Source organism: Haliaeetus albicilla, chromosome 27, assembly GCF_947461875.1.
Source record: "Haliaeetus albicilla chromosome 27, bHalAlb1.1, whole genome shotgun sequence".
NCBI lineage: Eukaryota > Metazoa > Chordata > Aves > Accipitriformes > Accipitridae > Haliaeetus > Haliaeetus albicilla.
Window position 1 is genome coordinate 1965822 of NC_091509.1, and position 18898 is coordinate 1984719.

Consider the following 18898-nt stretch of genomic DNA (forward strand, 5'->3'; position numbering starts at 1 on the left):
ATGTAGTTGGCAAGCCACTCTCCATGATATTTCAAAAATCATGGCAGTCAGGTGAAGTCCCTGGTGACTGGAAAAAGGGAAACATTGCAGGTAGAAAGGAGGACCCTGGGAACTAGTGACCTGTCAGCCTCACCTCTGTGCCTGGGAAGATGATGGAACAGATCCTCCTAGAAGCTATGCTAAGGTACACAGAGGACAGGGAGGTAAATCCAGACAGCCAGCGTGGCTCCACCAAGGGCAAGTCCTGCCTGACCAATCTAGTGGCCTTCTATGATGGAGCAACTACATCATTGGACAAGGGAAGATTATCTATCTGGACTTCTGCAAAGCCTTTGGCACAGTCCCCCACAACATCCTTCTCTCTAAATCGGAGACAGATGGATTTAAGGGGTGGACTGCTTGTTGGATGAGGAATTGGCTGGATGGCTGCATCCAGAAAGTGGTGGTCAATGGCTCAATGTCCGGATGGAGATCAGTGATGAATGGTGTCCCTCACAGATCCATATGGGGATTGGTCCTGTTTAATATCTTTGGAAGTGACATAGACGGTAGGATCAAGTGCATCCTCAGCACAGCTGCAGATGACATGCAATGCAACTGAGTGGTGCGGTTGACATGCTTGAGGGGCAGGATGCTATTCAGAGGAACCTGGACAAGCTTGAGAAGTAGGCCCATATGAACCTCATAAGGCTCAACAAGGCCAAGTGTAAGGTCCTGCACCTGGGTCATGGCAATACAGGCTGGGGGATGAAAGGGTTGAGAACAGCCCTGCAGAGAAGGACCTGGGGGGTACTGGTGGATGAAAAAATGGACATGAGCCAGCAATATGTGCTCACAGCCCAGAAAGCCAACCATATCCTGGGCTGCATCACCAGCAGCGTGGCCAGCAGGTCGAGGGAGGTGATTCTGCCCTTCTACTCTGCACTGGTAAGACCCCACCTGGAGTACTGCATCCAGCTCTGGTGTCCTCAGTACAAGAAAGGCAGGCACCTGCTGGAGCAGGTCTGGAGGAGGGCCACAAAAATGATCACATGGATGGAACACCTCTCCTATGAGGAAAGACTGAGAGAGCTCAGGTTGTCTAGCCCGCAGAAGAGAAGGCTCCGGGGACACCTGATTGCAGACTTACAATACTTCAGGGGGGCTTACAAGAAAGATGGGGACAGACTTTTTAACAGGGCCTGTTGTGATAGGACAAGGAATAATGGTTTTAAACTAAAAGAGAGTAGGTTAGTACCAGATATAAGGAAAAAAAAAATTATGATGGAGGTGGTGAAACACTGGAACAGTTTGGCCAGAGAGGTTGTAGATGCCCCATCCCTGGAAACATTCAGGGTCAGGTTGCACGGGGCTCTGAGCAACCTGATCTAGTTGAAGATGCTCCTGCTCATTGCAGGGGGGTTGGACTAGATGATCTTTAAAGGCCCCTTCCAACCCAAATCATTCTAGGATTTGAGGATGCTATGATACTATTCTATCATTCTGTCATTATATCATCCCATCACTTCGTCATTCTATGAAGCAATGCGGTGGGCAGGACTTGTCAGAGAGACTATTCTGAATGCATGCATGCCCCCCGAATCTGTAAGCACTGTTAGCAGGAATGATGGGAAACGCGGGGCTGCAGCAGGCGCGGTTGGCTGAGCAGGAGTAGGAAGCCAGAAAGGCGGAGGACCGCTTCCCAGCGCCAGAGCGCTGCAGTTGCTGTCTGCGGCTGTGAGTGTCGCTGTTGGCTCATGATGGGCCGAAAGGCTCGGGAGGCGGCCGCCAGAGTAGCGGCGAGACGGCGAGTGAGCCGCGGGGCTGCAAGGTCTGCGACCGAAGCAGCGTGGTGGGAACGAGCCGAGCCGGACTGCTCGGGGGAAGACGGGCGGGAGGAGCGCAGCGGCAGCGGTGACCCGCAGGCCGGCTCCTGTGGGCGGAGGGGCGAGCGGGCAGCTGCTGCTGGGCTGTGCAATGGCGGAGAGAGGAGGGAGTTGGGGCCAGCAGAAGAGAGCCCTGCTGTGGTGCGTCCTGGTGGCGGCGTGGGAGGCGGCGTGGGGGCAGCTGCGCTACTCTGTTCCCGAGGAGATGCCGAAGGGCTCATTCGTGGGCGACGTGGCCAAGGACCTGGGGCTGGAGCTGCCGGCGCTTCGCGAACGCGACCTCAGCATCCTAGACAGAGGTAGGACGCGGTATTTCGCTCTGCACGGGAAGACGGGACATTTGGTGACGGCGGAGAGGATAGACAGAGAGCAGCTCTGCGAGGGTGTGCAGCGATGCGTGCTGCGCTGTGAGGTGATAGTGGAGGGGGAAATGCAGGTTTACGGCATCGAAGTGGAAATCACGGACATTAACGACAACGCGCCCAGCTTCCGAGAGGCGGAAACGGAGCTGAGAATGAGCGAGACGACAGCCCCAGGGTCGCGGTTTCCCCTGGCCAGGGCCCACGACCCGGACTCGGGACGGAATTCGCTGCAGAGCTACGAGCTGAGCGGCGACGAGCACTTCTCGCTGGCCGTGCAGGCGGGCCCCGGCGGGGAGCAGCGTCCCGAGCTGGTGCTGGCGAAGGCGCTGGACCGGGAGGAGGCGGCGTTTCACGAGCTGGTGCTGAGGGCGAGCGACGGCGGAGAGCCGGCGCGGACGGGCACGGCGTGGATCCGCGTGGCGGTGCTGGACGCGAACGACAACGCGCCCGTGTTCAGCCAGGCGGAGTACACGCTGCGTGTGCCGGAGGACGTGCCCGTGGGCTCCGTCCTCGTCACCGTCACGGCCACCGACGCCGACGAGGGCATCTACGGGCGCGTGAAATATTCGTTTCATACCGTTTCAGTGAAAGCCTCGCAGATTTTCCAGCCGGACACTGAGACGGGAGCGATCACACTGGTGCGGAGCCTGGACTTCGAGGAATGCGACTCACACGAACTGGAGGTGCAGGCACGAGATGGCGGGGGCCTTTTCGACACGGCCAAAGTCGCGATCACGGTGACAGACGTGAACGACAACGCGCCCGAACTGACAGTGTCGTCGGCGCTGAGCGCGATCTCGGAGGACGCGCCGCCGGGGACGGTGGTGGCCCTGCTGCACGTGCAGGACCGGGACTCGGGGGCGAACGGCGAGGTGCGGTGCAGCATCGCCGAGCGCCTGCCGTTCCGGCTGGAGAAGTCCTTTGAGGACTACTACCGCGTGGTGACGGCGAGGGATCTGGACCGGGAGGAGGTGGCGGAGTACAACGTGACGGTGCGGGCGGCGGACGGCGGGTCGCCGGCGCTGTGGAGCAGCGCGGTGCTGGCGCTGCGGGTGCTGGATGTGAACGACAACGCGCCGGTGTTCGCGGAGGCGTGCTACAGCGCCCGGCTGCCCGAGAACAACGCGGCGGGCGCGCTGGTGCTGACGGTGCGGGCGGCGGACGCGGACTGGGGGCAGAACGCGCGCGTGCGGTACCGGCTGTCGGAGGGGCGGGTGCGGGGCACGCCGCTGTCGTCCTACGTGTCGGTGCAGGCGGAGACGGGCGCGCTGTACGCGCTGCGCTCCTTCGACTACGAGGAGGTGCGCGAGGTGGGGCTGTGGGTGCGGGCGGAGGACGGCGGCGCGCCGGCGCTGAGCAGCAACGTGTCGGTGCGGCTCGTGATCGTGGACGAGAACGACAACGCGCCGCAGGTGCTGTACCCGCCGCCGGCGCCGGCGCCGGGCGCGGGCTGGGCGGGCGTGGAGCTGGCGCCGCGCTCGGCGGAGCCCGGGGCGCTGGTGGCCAAGGTGGTGGCGGTGGACGCGGACGCGGGGCAGAACGCGTGGCTGTCGTACGAGCTGGCCAAGGCGACGGAGCCGGGGCTGTTCCGCGTGGGGCTGCACAGCGGCGAGGTGCGGACGGCGCGCTTCCCGCTGGCCCGCGACGCGGCGCGGCAGAGCCTGGTGGTGGTGGTGAAGGACCACGGGCGGCCGGCGCTGTCGGCCACGGCCACGCTGACGGTGGTGCTGGCCGAGAGCGTGGCCGAGCTGCTGTCGGAGCTGGGCAGCGCGGCGGCGGCGGCGCCGGGCGAGCCGGCCGGCAGCCTGACGCGGTGGCTGGTGGTGGCCGTGGCGGCCGTGTCCTGCCTCTTCCTCGCCTTCCTGCTGCTGCTGCTGGCGCTGCGCCTGCGGCGCTGGCGCCGCTCGCAGCTGCTGGCGGCGGGCAGCGGCGCCTTGCGCGGCGTCCCGGCCTCGCACTTCGTGGGCATCGACGGCGTCCGCGCCTTCCTGCACTCCTACTCGCACGAGGTGTCGCTCACCGCCGACTCGCGCAAGAGCCAGCTCCGCTTGTCGGGCGGCAGCTGCTGCGACACCCTCCCGGCCCGGCCGCCGGCTAAGGCTTCGGGTGATCTCGTCCCTACAGGAGATCATGTTGCCGAGAATGGTGGCCAAGTTTCCTTTCAGGTACCTTAATCTCTTTTAACCTTCTATTGTGTACGCGGTGCTTAGGATTCTTCGGTTAGCCATGACATTTTTAAGTGCACTCTTCGCAGTCTTGGAAATCACATTTTACGATAGTCGCCAGCTCGTCAATGTCTCCCCTTGAATGTGCGCTGTGTCTGTTGTGGGTTTTTTTATGTACCATGTTCTCTACCAGCTGGGCTGAGCTCATTGTATCTAGCTTTCTCAAAGGCTGGAAGGTTCCGTTGCGTGTGCAACTGAAGAAGGAAATTTCAGTCTCTAGGTCTTCCTTTGATACTTCCTTGGAATTGTTTAAGTACTTGCTAGTACCCAGTTCCCAGAATTTCATTGCCATCCTCTGTATCAGCTCTCAAATGGTGTTAACAACCTTGTAGCCCGAAAGTCAACATCTCTGAAGTCCCAGATTACTTGGAAATCCACCTTCAACAAACTAATTAATCCATCCCGCTGAAGGACCCTTAAAGTTCTACGAATAGATTCCTATTACATAGTGAAAAATTCCTCTGATATCCCATCGAGTTTTTTCCCGCTGCTGGGCTTTGTGACTTAACCTTTGGATTCGATATGAATGTAATTGTCGATTAGTGTACAGGCATAGACATCGAAACAGAGTGTATTTTCTAGCATATAGATGGAAAATATTTTAAAACAAAGTATGATTCATCACAGTCTGTTTATCGTGTGTCTAATGTCTGAATGCGAGTTAATGTAAGAATATAAAATATTTTACTCTTTGATTTCCTTATAATATTAAAATATTTTTTTCCTGCCAAACATGCAATCCTGTTCTGAAAGCCTGCCTACCAAACAGGCTGTTTTGGAAGCGGCTGGCCTTATTTCCTCCATTACAGATCTTTCATCATGGACTGAACAGGCTTTTAGGACTTCAGGAATATAATTAATGAATAACATTACGTTGCTCTGTGTTTGTTATTCTGCTATTTAAGCTGGTGATACATTGTATCATTGCGTTTTAAACAAAGTAAACTGTTGTCACATAAAAATGACGGCTTTCAAGCTGAGAGAAAATCATACTGTAATGTTCCTGGTGAAGGGCTGCACAGATTTTTTTGTGCCGATTCTAGACCTTGTCAAAATATTGTGAATTGTACAGGCACTTTTGTGTGTGGTGGGAATGTAAACTGAGCCAGAACCTTATACTTCATGTGACCTAACCTTGTAGTCATTACCCCCTTCTGCTGCCGTCCATCAGCCACAAACTCACATGCGATATGCATGTGGGAAGAAAATGTTTCCCTCTCTGATGCAGACTGGTTCTTACTTGCATCCGCCTGGGACTTAACTGTGCTGTTGCCCTCAGGCTCGGGTACAAGGGGGAAGAGAAAATCCTGGAACTAGGAGACATCAATTTCCGCTTGGAAACAGAGATTTGGAGGGTGCTTCGTGGGTGAAGATGCATGAAAATGCGTGTCTGGGTTGTGATAAGCAATTCTCGCCATATGGAGGGCAGTGAATTGACCGTGACGTGTTTCAACAGAGTCCCCTCGTCCTATATAAATATCAACATCCTTCTCTCGACCTCGCATAGAGATGCTCATATGCTTGCTACTTGACTCCTGAAACACTACAAATTCAAACCAGCTCCTCGTTCTGACAGGTTATTCATTTGTTACCGTGAGTTCTGTATAGGTGCAGCTGGAGGAAAAGGAATTATCCTCCACTGGATGAATGGCCGGGGTTAGCAGGAAAACATATTCTCTAACGACACCTTACTGGGAAGGTGAGGACGTCTTCACATTGGCATCTACAGAGAGTCAGCGTTGGGGTATATGCGAGAGCTACTTCACTGGGTAGGTAGTCTGGAGGGTTTTCTAACCGTTTCTTATCTTCTGCAAAAGGGGCTGTGGTGATACAGCCTTCCTTCAGGTCTTTTTTTTCTTCACCATAAGAGAGACGAAGTTTTAATGCACAGGAGAAATACAAGGGCTTTTCGTGAGAGAACTGTCTGTTTTCTCTTGGCTTGTTCAAGCAACCGTAACCGCTGTCGACATTTGCCAGAAAAATATTCTTAAGGCTTGAGACCCACTTCAGTAAGTAATGGCCGGCTTAGGAGATGAGAACGTGGTACGGAAAAAGAAATTTGGAGCTGGGTTGTATGGCACTGATAAGATGGTCTGGGGTTTTGAATGTAGAAAGAGATGGGATCTAGCAGGTCTGGTGTGACAGCTGTGGTTTTCTCAGTGGCTGGGATTCCCGGCTTTGCTCGTCCATCAGCGATCACCGTTCAAAGTGGGAAAGCTGAGTGCTAGCTCGGGATCTCTCAGCTATAGAAAATAAATCCTCTGTCTACGAGCAGTGCTTCAGCGTTCTTCCCGTCCTGCCGTTTCTCTCACTGTGGTGATGAGATGGCAGCGGGGAGACGCTCGCGCCCTCACCCTAGAACCAGTAAGATCACTGTGAGGCAGAGATAGAGATCCTGCCCCACATCCTCCGAGTAACAGGGGAGGATTTGTCCTGCAGAAGACTTGCAAGTATAAGGAATTCAGGCAATGGGAATTATCGTTTCAGCACAGATACAAATTTACTGTTTCCCGCTACTGTATTTTCCAACCCACCTGTGAGTGCAATTTAAGGACGCGCGTAGCAGGACCTTCGGGCTGTTCTCGCGGATGCTGCGGTTCTCAGGAACGGACTCAGGGTGTCACTGTTGGCCAAGGCGGAGAAGCGGCTCCGCCGTCGGCTCCTCCCCGGCCCCAGCGCCCGCGCAGTGCCGCTCCGCACAGAGCAGAGCAGAGAGAGGAGCAGGAACTGCCCGACTCAGCCTGTCCTGCGACTGACAACAGGGATTTCATATATTTATTTCTCTCAGGTACTGATTCAGCTGCTCGGGAAGCCTAAATAAAAATTCTGCAGAAGGTGCTTCAGCAAAGCAGAGGATGGAGGTCCGACCGACAGCGCAGGGCCGGGCAGCCGCCGGGCGGGTCGCGCTGTTGGCGGTGCTGCTGCCGTTGTGCTGCCGGGCGGTGCCGGAGCGGGTCCGCTACGCCATCCCCGAGGAGCTGGGCAGAGGATCGCTGGTGGGGCCGCTGGCGCGGGACCTGGGGCTTAGCCCGGCCGACCTGCCGGCACGCAAGCTGCGGATAGTCTCTGGTGACGAAAAGCAGTACTTCACTCTCGGCGGCGATAATACGAATCTGCTGGTAAACGAGAGGATAGACCGAGAGGGCATCTGCGGAGCCTTGTCGCCCTGTGTCCTCAGTTTGGAGGCAGTCGTGGAAAACCCTTTCAATATATTTCATGTGAGCGTTACTATCCAGGATATCAATGACAATGCGCCGCAGTTTGACAGAGAATTTATTGCCATAGAAATAATCGAGTCCACGCCTTCTGGGGCCAGGTTCCCACTGGGCAGTGGCAGAGACCCCGATATTGGGGCGAATTCATTACACAACTACCAACTTACCCCCAACCCAATCTTCTCCCTTGTAGTGAGGGAGAGTCCTGATGGGACGAAGCAGCCGGAATTAGTGCTGGAGAAAAGCTTAGATCGAGAAAAACAGAGAAATCACCATTTGATACTGACGGCGGTGGATGGCGGGGATCCAGCCCGGTCTGGGACCACCCAGATTAAGATTAATGTGACCGACGCAAATGACAACCCGCCAGTATTCACCAAGGAGATCTACAAAGTTCGACTGCTGGAGAACGTGCCAGAGGGCTCCTTAGCTTTTCAGGTGAAAGCTACTGACGGCGACGAAGGTACAAATGCAGAAATTACCTACTCTTTCAGTGACATCGCAAACAGTGCTCGACAGCTCTTCACGCTGGACTCCAGGACAGGGGACGTGAAGGTTACAGGCCCCTTAGATTATGAAGAGGGGAAATATTACGAAGCCAGTGTTGAAGGCAAGGATGGAGGAGGGCTGAGTGCACACGCCAAAGTGCACATAGACATTCTAGATGTGAACGACAATGCGCCAACCATTTCCCTCCTCCCTATCTTGAACCCGATACCCGAAGATTCGGTCCCGAGCACAGTTGTAGCTGTGATCAATGTCCGTGACAGAGACTCGGGAGATAACGGAGAAGTGAACTGCAACATTGACGGCGATTTGCCATTTAGACTAGAACCGTCATCAGAGAACACCTATAAACTAATAATAGCTAGTACCCTGGACAGAGAAAAGGTCTCCGCATACAATATGACCATCACTGCTATAGACCGGGGCAGCCCGGCGCTCTCCAGCCGCGCGGCGCTGGTGCTGGAGGTGTCGGACGTGAACGACAACGCGCCGGTGTTCGAGGAGGCCGCCTACAGCGCCTACGTGGCGGAGAACAACGCGGCGGGCGCGCCGGTGCTGCGCGTGCGCGCGCGGGACGCGGACGCGGGCGCCAACGGGCGCGTCAGCTACTGGCTGGCGGGCGGCAGCGCGGGCGCGGCGCCGTACGTGTCGGTGGAGGCGCGGAGCGGCGCGGTGTACGCGCAGCGCTCCTTCGACTACGAGCAGTGCCGCGAGTTCGCGGTGGCGGTGCGGGCGCAGGACGGCGGGGCGCCGGCGCGGAGCTCGACGGCGACGGTGCGCGTCTTCGTGCTGGACCGCAACGACAACGCGCCGCGGGTGCTGTGGCCGGCGGCGGGCGCGGCGGCGGGCGCGGGGGCGGCCCCGGCCGCGGCCCCGTTCGAGGTGGTGCCGCGGTCGGCCGAGGCCGGGTACCTGGTGGCCAAGGTGGTGGCGGTGGACGCGGACGCGGGGCGCAACGCGTGGCTGTCGTACGAGCTGGTGCAGGCGCCGGAGCCGGCGCTGTTCCGCGTGGGGCTGCACAGCGGCGAGGTGCGGACGGCGCGGGCCGTGTCGGAGCGGGACGCGGCGAAGCAGCGGCTGGTGGCCGTGGTGAAGGACCACGGGCAGCCGGCGCTGTCGGCCACGGCCACGCTGCACGTGGTGCTGGCCGAGAGCTTGCAGGAGGCGCTGCCGGAGCTGAGCGAGCGGGCGGCGGGCGCCGACTCGCCGGCGGAGCTGCAGTTCTACCTGGTGCTGGCGCTGGCGCTCCTCTCCGCCCTCTTCCTGCTGAGCGTGGCGCTGGCCGTGCTGGCGCGGGTGCGCCGGGCCGGGCCGCCCGCCGTCCTGCGCTGCCTGGGCGCGCAGCGCTTCTCCGTGGCCGGCGCCGCCTTCCCGGCCGACTTCTGCGAGGGCACCTTGCCCTACTCCTACAACCTGTGCGTGGCGCCGGGCCGCGCCGTCGCCGAGGGCGCTTGGCCGCCGCCGCCGCTGCCCAGCCTGGCCGCGGAGGAGCTTCTCGGCGCGGAGCCCTGCGGGAAGCGGAGCCCGACCAGCAGCGCCGGCGCGGGAGAGCCGCCCGCGGACGCCGAGGCCCCGCAGGTCTGTAAGCCCGCGCAGTCCTTGTCTCTGAGCCTTTCCTAACCTCACGCCGAGGGGCGTGGGCTCTTGCTCGTCCTTCGGCCGCTTGGGCGCCTGCTGACGCGCTCCCTTTCTACGAACGAATGAAGGGGCCAACGCTAAGGCTGTGCTATGTGCTAGTTGTTTTCTTTTTTTGTGATAGAGCCCCGAACAGAGGGGGCACGTGCATCGCTGCCTGCTGCTGAGTTGCTCTCGAGTGGAGCAGCAAGTCCTAAGTGTAAGCACGGTCTGTACCGTGTAAGGCTGTAAAAACAAAACAAAACAAACCCGAAAAAACAAAGTGGGGCGAAATGGAGGCTGATTGAGAGCGGCCTCCGGTGTGCAGCCGAAAAGCAACGAAGTCGAGAGCGAAGGGCCGTCCCTGAGGAGGACTCCTTGTGAGGGGGGATCTTCATTGCTGCCTTGTGCTATGGCTGGGGGTTTGGGAAACTAATGTGGCTGGTGTCGTTCCCGTGTGACACACTTTTGATCTGCGGAAAGGGTGAGGGAAAAGTCGTGCAAGCACGACTGCTGCTCATTGCTGTGCAACTGGTGGTGCAGATTGTGCTTTTGAACTAACGGGCCAAGACTCGTAATGCTCTGCACGGAATATTAAGAGCACTTTATCTCTACATTGTATCACCGTAACAGAAACATTAATCCCTGCGGTAGAAATAACACAACCACGGGAGGCGTGTCATTTCTTTCTGGTCGTCATCGCCCCTTCCTCGCCGATTCCTTCACGTTATCGAATTAATTGTTTAGGTGTAAATGCCTATGAAGCATGCAGACCCTTAATTTATGTGGCCTCATGGGAAATCACCCATTCAAGTCCGTTAACTTTCCTGTTTCGGTATTCGCTGCCTCCGTAGGTCTTCCAACAGTTTAATGATGTAGCCATTAGCTCAGTATCGTCACTGAAGCACTCCATTGCTCTCATCCCGTTCTCAAATACTGTCGGGACTTGACGACTAGCGGGAAAATAGGCGCAGAAGAAAAACTGGGAGCAACGCAAAGGTGTCGTATGGCTGCAGTCACCCTCCACCCACAGAATGGGCGGTATGAACGGGAGTATTTCAAGGAAAGTTCCTGAAGCGTGGGTTCATGAGCCTGATATCCTTGCTTTTCCGGGGTGTGTGGGGGATGTGTGTCCGAATATGACGTTTTGTATTTCAGAGCCTGTTTTCTCTTGCTTTCCTTGTAGCAGTCATTCAAGCAAGACGAATACAGAAAGTCGTGTTAGAGGTTAAGGTACGGGCTCAGGTGGCTTAGATTCTCAGTTGATTGACCCCACCTTCTTGGGCCTTTGAATGTCTAATCACAGCCAACTGTCGCGGTGTACTTAATTTCCAGCGTGTTCCTTATTGTTGTCCCACAAACGGGGTTGGTTTTCCCGGCCCGCAAGCCAATACCACACAGAGTCGAGGTATTTTTAAATTAATTTCATGGTTGCGCATGAACGGGTGCCTGTCTCAAGACAGCACACCTTTGTCTCAAAACTCCCCACGTTTATCTAATTAAATGATACATATTCATTATTATTTCCCTTAACGATTGGTCCTTTCTCCTTCGCCTGTCACGTAAATTACTGCGCAGACTCGGTCTTCTTCCTTCATGGTCTTCTTTTGAGTAGGTGGTCTCATTTGAGTAGGTGGTCAACGAGTCGGTGGTCGCGATCTCCCCCTGTAGGAATTGCCTCTTACCTACTTCTTACTCTGTCTTGGCAGTTACAGGTGGTTCTTCAAGGTTTATCGACCAGACCACAATCCATTACCTTTTCGACATAAACATGAAGCCCCACTGTCTGATAGTTAGTTGCTAAACCTTAATTATAGTGTATAGTTTTGTTTCCTTATTTTCAATATTAACCGATGGGGTCTGTAGCCAGGACTTTAGCAGTTCCCTGGTTATTTCAATCATATTATGCATATTAATTGATAACAATTTCCCCTCTCTCAGACTTGTGAAGTGTCGATATATTTTAAGAAGTCTCACTTTCTCTCTCTTATCACTAATACATATGGTTGAGATGCCTGTCTCATGATGAAACTCTTGAGACATCCAAACAATATAGAAACAAAAATCACTGTAATAACCAAAATGATTAGGTTCTGTAGTAAACTCTGTAGCCATCCAGTCAGGGAGAATCCGAACTCATGCGGGATTTTATTCAAGCACCCTGTCTCCATTGCCTCTCTTATATTCCTACAAGATTACTTTACCACTGGACTGTGGATTCCAAGGGGCATGTAAATTCCCTTTAATACCCCCAAAACTAGAAATTCCCTCTACGATTTCTACAGTGAAATGGGGTCCTATATCAGAAGACAGTCCTTCTGGAATATCAAACCTAGGGAAAATTTCTTTTGATAAGGCCTTAATTATTTCTCTAGCCTTCTTGGTGCGACATGGAAAGGCCTCTGGCCAACCAAAAAAGGTAGCTACTCTCATCAAGAAATATCTGTATGAAGTACACCTTGGTAGTGACATAAAATCTATTTGCCCGTATTCCCCAGGAGTTGCTCCTTGTTTCACAACTTCTCCTGTAACCCTCTTGGTAATTTTTGGGGTGATTAGCACAACAAATAGCACGTCTCTTAACTATTATGTCTGTCAGATTTTGCATTTTTGGTCCTACAAGCTCTCTATTTGGCAGTCAGTACCAATGCATTTGCTCTGGAATATGTTTCTCGATGCAATCCTTTAAGTAGACTTTCCATCATCTTTTGAGAAAGTAGCAGTTGCTTTAAAGGTGTCACCCACCATCCCTAATCATTCTTAGAACAATCTAATTGTTCTGGCAATTGATCTTCTCTCTCAGTATATTGTGGAGGTGATGGTTCTAAACGAGGTGCTGTAATTAAGGCTTCCTCAACTGTTGACTCTTTGAGATCTGCTTCTTTTGCCACTTGATCCGCTTTTCAATGTCCCTTTATAATTTCACTATTGCCTCTCCGATGGGCTTTACAATGTGTTATTGGAACTTCCTCGGGTTGAAGAACTGCCAGTAAAAGTTTCGCTATTTCTTCTCCATATTGAATTGGGGTTCCCTGCGAGCTTAAAGGTCCTCTTTCTTTCCAAGTGGATACATGTGCCTGCTTTGGCCACGCTTCAGCCTTTAAATGCCTAATCTCAGTCAATGGTCGTGGTGTAGTTAATTCCAAGCGTGCTCCTTAGGAACGGAGGTCTTTAAAGCAAAGTTCCTGCCGCTTGGGTTCCTAACTCTGGTTCACGGGGAGGGGAGTGGGGGGGAAGGGGGCGGCGGGCTGTGTGTCTGAATATCCCGGTTTGTATTTCAGAGCCTGTTTCCTCTTGCTCTTCCTGTACCAGTCATTCAGGCATGACAACTACACAAATTTGGGTTGGAGATTGTGCCTTCGGACTAATGGGATGAGGCTCGTAATCATGTGCATGTGAGACGAAGAGACGTTATTTTACTTGCCATGTCTCGGCGTTAGCAAGTGATATTTCCCGTGCGTTCGGAACAGCACGGCGGCGGGAGGCCTCTGCCTTCCTCCTGGTCGTGATCGCCTCGCGGGTGGAAGGAGAGATGGGCTGGCGAAAAGGCAGCGCAGGAGATGACCGCTGGACGGGCCCCGCTGTCCCCGTGGCGACGGTGCCGTCCCCGCCCGCTGCCCGCGGGAAAGGCAGGGCGGGCAGCGCTCGGCAGCGCTGGGTGCCTGCAGTGCCGGGAGGAGGCTGCGGGCGCCGCTGTTGACCGAGGAGGAGCGAGAGGAAGGCCGGAGCGCTGCCGGCAGCCCCGCCCGCTGCGGCCCGGCTCGCTCGCTCGCTGGCTGGCTGGCTGGCTCGGCGGCCGGGCGGTCTGCGAGCGTCCCCGCGGTGCGGAGCCGTGCTGCAGCGAGGCGGAGGGGCCGGCGGCAGCGGCCGGGAGCGGCGAGCCGGGCCGGAGCCCGAGCGGGAAGCGGAGCCCGAGCGGGAAGCGGAGCCGGAGCGGGAAGCGCCTGGGAAGAGCGTGCGGCGGCGGTGCGGGGCCGCGGCGGAGATGTGCGCGGCGGGGAGGCGCCGGGGCCGGCGGGAGCGAGCCCTGCTGTGGTGCGTCCTGGTGGCGGCGTGGGAGGCGGCGTGGGGGCAGCTGCGCTACTCGATTCCCGAGGAGATGCCGAAGGGCTCGTTCGTGGGCGACGTGGCCAAGGACCTGGGGCTGGAGCTGCCGGCGCTCCGCGAACGCGGCGTCCGCATCCTAGACAGAGGTAGGACGCAGTATTTCGCTCTGCACGGGAAGACGGGACATTTGGTGACGGCGGAGAGGATAGACAGAGAGCAGCTCTGCGAGGGTGTGCAGCGATGCGTGCTGCGCTGTGAGGTGATAGTGGAGGGAGAAATGCAGGTTTACGGCATCGAAGTGGAAATCACGGACTTTAACGACAACGCGCCCAGCTTCCAAGAGGCAGAAACGGAGCTGAGAATGAGCGAGACGACAGCCCCGGGGTCGCGGTTCCCCCTCGCCGAGGCTCACGACCCGGACTCGGGACGGAATTCGCTGCAGAGCTACGAGCTGAGCGGCGACGAGCACTTCTCGCTGGCCGTGCAGGCGGGCCCCGGCGGGGAACAGCGTCCCGAGCTGGTGCTGGCGAAGGCGCTGGACCGGGAGGAGGCGGCGTTTCACGAGCTGGTGCTGAGGGCGAGCGACGGCGGAGAGCCGGCGCGGACGGGCACGGCGCGGATCCGCGTGGCGGTGCTGGACGCGAACGACAACGCGCCCGTGTTCAGCCAGGCGGAGTACACGCTGCGTGTGCCGGAGGACGTGCCCGTGGGCTCCGTCCTCGTCACCGTCACGGCCACCGACGCCGACGAGGGCATCTACGGGCGCGTGAAGTATTCTTTGAAGAAAGTTAAAGAGAAAGCTTCCAAGACTTTCCAGCTGGACGCCGAGACGGGATGGATTACACTGGTGCGGAGCCTGGACTTCGAGGAAGGCAACTCGCACGAATTGGAGGTGCAGGCACGAGATGGCGGGGGCCTTTTCGACACGGCCAAAGTCGCGATCACGGTGACAGACGTGAACGACAACGCGCCCGAACTGACAGTGTCGTCGGCGCTGAGCGCGATCTCGGAGGACGCGCCGCCGGGGACGGTGGTGGCCCTGCTGCACGTGCAGGACCGGGACTCGGGGGCGAACGGCGAGGTGCGGTGCAGCATCGCCGAGCGCCTGCCGTTCCGGCTGGAGAAGTCCTTTGAGGACTACTACCGCGTGGTGACGGCGAGGGATCTGGACCGGGAGGAGGTGGCGGAGTACAACGTGACGGTGCGGGCGGCGGACGGCGGGTCGCCGGCGCTGTGGAGCAGCGCGGTGCTGGCGCTGCGGGTGCTGGACGTGAACGACAACGCGCCGGTGTTCGCGGAGGCGCGCTACAGCGCCCGGCTGCCCGAGAACAACGCGGCGGGCGCGCTGGTGCTGACGGTGCGGGCGGCGGACGCGGACTGGGGGCAGAACGCGCGCGTGCGGTACCGGCTGTCGGAGGGGCGGGTGCGGGGCGCGCCGCTGTCGTCCTACGTGTCGGTGCAGGCGGAGACGGGCGCGCTGTACGCGCTGCGCTCCTTCGACTACGAGGAGGTGCGCGAGGTGGGGCTGTGGGTGCGGGCGGAGGACGGCGGCGCGCCGGCGCTGAGCAGCAACGTGTCGGTGCGGCTCGTGATCGTGGACGAGAACGACAACGCGCCGCAGGTGCTGTACCCGCCGCCGGCGCCGGCGCCGGGCGCGGGCTGGGCGGGCGTGGAGCTGGCGCCGCGCTCGGCGGAGCCCGGGGCGCTGGTGGCCAAGGTGGTGGCGGTGGACGCGGACGCGGGGCAGAACGCGTGGCTGTCGTACGAGCTGGCCAAGGCGACGGAGCCGGGGCTGTTCCGCGTGGGGCTGCACAGCGGCGAGGTGCGGACGGCGCGCTTCCCGCTGGCCCGCGACGCGGCGCGGCAGAGCCTGGTGGTGGTGGTGAAGGACCACGGGCGGCCGGCGCTGTCGGCCACGGCCACGCTGACGGTGGTGCTGGCCGAGAGCGTGGCCGAGCTGCTGTCGGAGCTGGGCAGCGCGGCGGCGGCGGCGCCGGGCGAGCCGGCCAGCAGCCTGACGCGGTGGCTGGTGGTGGCCGTGGCGGCCGTGTCCTGCCTCTTCCTCGCCTTCCTGCTGCTGCTGCTGGCGCTGCGCCTGCGGCGCTGGCGCCGCTCGCAGCTGCTGGCGGCGGGCAGCGGCGCCTTGCGCGGCGTCCCGGCCTCGCACTTCGTGGGCATCGACGGCGTCCGCGCCTTCCTGCACTCCTACTCGCACGAGGTGTCGCTCACCGCCGACTCGCGCAAGAGCCAGCTCCGCTTGTCGGGCGGCAGCTGCTGCGACACCCTCCCGGCCCGGCCGCCGCCCGACGAGCCCGCGCCGCTGCTCGGGGAGGACCCTGCCGGCGCCCGCCGCGCGGACCCCGCCGCTCCCCCGGTGAGTTCCTCCCACCAGCCCTTCTCCGCGGCGCGGCGCGGCGCGGCGCGGCGCTTCCCTCCGCTGCTTCTCCGCCCTTTCCCCCCCGTCTTCTGCCTCCTGCCTCGGGAGGTGGAGGTAGCGGGAAGGCAAAGCTTCGCTCAGCCACGCGCGGGGCGCTGGCGCCTCGTGCTCCCGGGAGGTGAGCGTGGGATCGCGGCTCAGCGTGACCGTTGCTGCGGGAGGCAGGAGAAGCGGGAGGCTGCTGTTGCCTGCTGGAGCTTCCTCTCAGCGGGGCTTGCTGCTTTTGTCACGTCGCTGATGTGTTACACGCTGTTCACTGACCCAGCCTCTCCCAGAGGACAGCTCCTCTTTTAATTTTAGAGCCCCGAGGTTTCTTTCCCGAAGGCTAGTGAGCAGGCAATGTATCTTCCTTCTCAGTACGGAGACATAGCGAAATCTCGGCGAGGTCCGTGGTGTGGTAGTGGTGCATGTTGAGGACAAATGGTCTGGGTTCTGGCCCTTTGATGACAAGTGCTTGCAGACTATGAGGGTCAATGAACACTAGGCAAGTTGTGACGGCTTGGAGACGAGAGTCTTGGGAGGTGTTTGTGCGGGGCTGTGGAAGGACACAAGAGATCTGGTTTGCTCCTTTCCCTGTTCGGTGCCCATCTGTAGTATCATGCAATATGAGTTCTGGCTTCCCAAGTAAGTTTGGCCCAAGTCAGACACATTGTTCCAGCTGCATAGGGAGCCCTGGGAGGTTCCTCCTGTGTGCTTGCACGTTGTGGAGATGTTTCTAACTAACAGCTTAATTCTATACTTATGGCAAGTGCCCTAAAGGGAGTTCTGGGAGGAGCCAGCCCTGGTTTTGTAACCTACTAAACATCTGAGATATGCCATAATCTAGAAGAGTATGTTGTCATCCCTTCCCTTCTGTGTGTGTTAACGTCCCGACTTGCTCACTGTAAAGAAGTGGAGATGGGCCTTTGTGTCTGAGAATGTGTGGAAGACCACATGTGTTACATTTGGCTGACTGTCCCCTACGTGCCTTTCATGCTTTCAGCTGTGAAGAGAGGGAGACTTTCAGAGAAGTGTTCCCTTAAAATACTACTGGAAGAAATGTTCTTGCTTGTCACATGCACATGCTGAGATGTCAAATATTCTCCCTGGTAAGGAGAAGTTGTCTGTGCAGCTTTTCTTTGGGTGGAGTCTATCTGCAAATGATGAAGGTCAAGGACAACCATGTAACCTGTGAAGGGTTTGAGGAGATTCTCGAGAGGGTGCCGTGTGTGAGGAGGTCCTGGTGGAGACATGGCATGTGTTCTGTCAATTCCCAGGGTTTATTGTTGGTGTTCTGAAACTGAGCCTGAAGGTGTCTCATTTTTGGGATATTGCCTTACTTAGACTCCATCTGTCCAAGTTGTGGGTTCATCAGTGTGCTTTCCTGTTGCATGATGTTTCCTGGGAATGGTAGATATTGAGCACAGATGTACACTTTGCAACAGTGTTTTAGTGTAAGGTATCTTCCAAGTTGCCCATGTGTTGAAGAAGAATGATGTTGCCTTTGAGCTGAGACTTTGAGGACTGGGTCTTTAACTGGGCTCCGTGTCACTCATGGCCTTTAGAACTTCTAATGTTTAATCAAATTGTATGGGATGAGCAGAAAGATCTCTTTGATTTGTCCATGTTGCAATGCTTGGATTCTGCAACACCGTGTGCCCAACGTTTCTTTCAATGCTGTCTGTCTGCAGAGGTGGCTTTCCTGTTGCATGCTCTTTGGGCAGGTTGAAGTTCTGCCTGTACAGAGACAGGGCAGCTGGAAGACTTTGCTGTGGTACAGTGTGGAATGGCTAAAGGGTAGGTTTAAAAGTTTGTCCTAGTTGTTAGATGAGGCCCACAGTTGTGGTTCCAAGTCTTTCCCCTTTTTTATCGTCCAAAGAAACTAATTAGTGGGAATACAGGTATGGTCTATGGTGTGAGCTGCTGTGTGAGCCTCCTGTGTACTTATTAGCAGGTGGTTCCCTTTTCTGTGTACCTGCTACAGCTGACACAATCTGAAATGTGAAGCTACAGTTCTTCCACTCCTGTAGGGTTCCCATTAATGCCTTCTTTCTATGTCTAGGTCTGAAGTTGGGCCTCACTTTGGCTGGTAATCCTTAAAACACTAAAAGGTTAAAAGACTGACAGGTTGTCAGGGTGGGGAAGTATTTTCCATCCATCCCCTGGAGGTTTACAGCTGCCAAGATGTGGTGGGTTAGCCTTGGAAAGCTGTCAGGTGCCCACCAAGCTGCTTTTATACTCTCCGTCCTCAACTGAACTGTGGAGGGAAAATATGATGAAAGGCTCATGGGTTGAGGTAAGGACAGGGAGATCACTCAGCAATTACCATCATGGGCAAACCTCATTCATATTCAGACTATCTAATGCATATGCAGAGACTTATATGACCATGACACATCAAAGGCCTTCTCTGCATTCGCAGGGGTCTTGGGTGGTCTTTGGTCGTCATTTGGGGAGGTATTCCCTCCTCACTTTGACCACTAAGTCACTCTGTGCTGGGTCAATGGTTTGTTTTCCTGCCAGGAGGGATGTATCATCAATCTGGAAAGAATAGAAAGGGCAGAATGACCTTGGCTACTTCTGTAGGTATTACTAAAATTGTTTGAAGTTGAAAATTATTAACTAACTTGATTTAGAACATGTAAAT

General features: G+C 56.8%; 3 protein-coding genes across 3 annotated transcripts in view; all 3 read left to right on the forward strand.

Annotated features, from left to right (window-relative positions):
- Positions 1-1812: 1812 nt before the first annotated feature.
- The window catches only part of LOC104323151 (protocadherin gamma-C5-like), a 181597-nt gene continuing 164511 nt past the window's right edge, over positions 1813-18898 (forward strand). The window contains exon 1 of the mRNA XM_069772732.1: positions 1813-4392. Within this exon, the coding sequence (XP_069628833.1) occupies positions 1957-4392 (2436 nt within the window). The 5' untranslated portion in view covers positions 1813-1956. The remainder of the gene's footprint in view (positions 4393-18898) is intronic.
- Positions 7155-11498, forward strand: LOC138682291 (protocadherin gamma-B5-like). Its single transcript, XM_069772345.1, has one exon. It carries the CDS (start codon positions 7308-7310, stop codon positions 9792-9794), a length of 2487 nt encoding a protein of 828 aa, XP_069628446.1. The 5' UTR covers positions 7155-7307; the 3' UTR covers positions 9795-11498.
- LOC138682299 (protocadherin gamma-A2-like) lies at positions 13575-17026 on the forward strand. The gene has a single exon (XM_069772373.1). It carries the CDS (start codon positions 13774-13776, stop codon positions 16564-16566), a length of 2793 nt encoding a protein of 930 aa, XP_069628474.1. The 5' UTR covers positions 13575-13773; the 3' UTR covers positions 16567-17026.

What these genes read in the sequence shown, in the direction of transcription:
- LOC138682299 (XM_069772373.1), top strand. Translation starts at nt 13,774, where the DNA reads ATGTGCGCGGCGGGGAGGCGCCGGGGCCGGCGGGAGCGAGCCCTGCTG.
- LOC138682291 (XM_069772345.1), top strand. Translation starts at nt 7,308, where the DNA reads ATGGAGGTCCGACCGACAGCGCAGGGCCGGGCAGCCGCCGGGCGGGTC.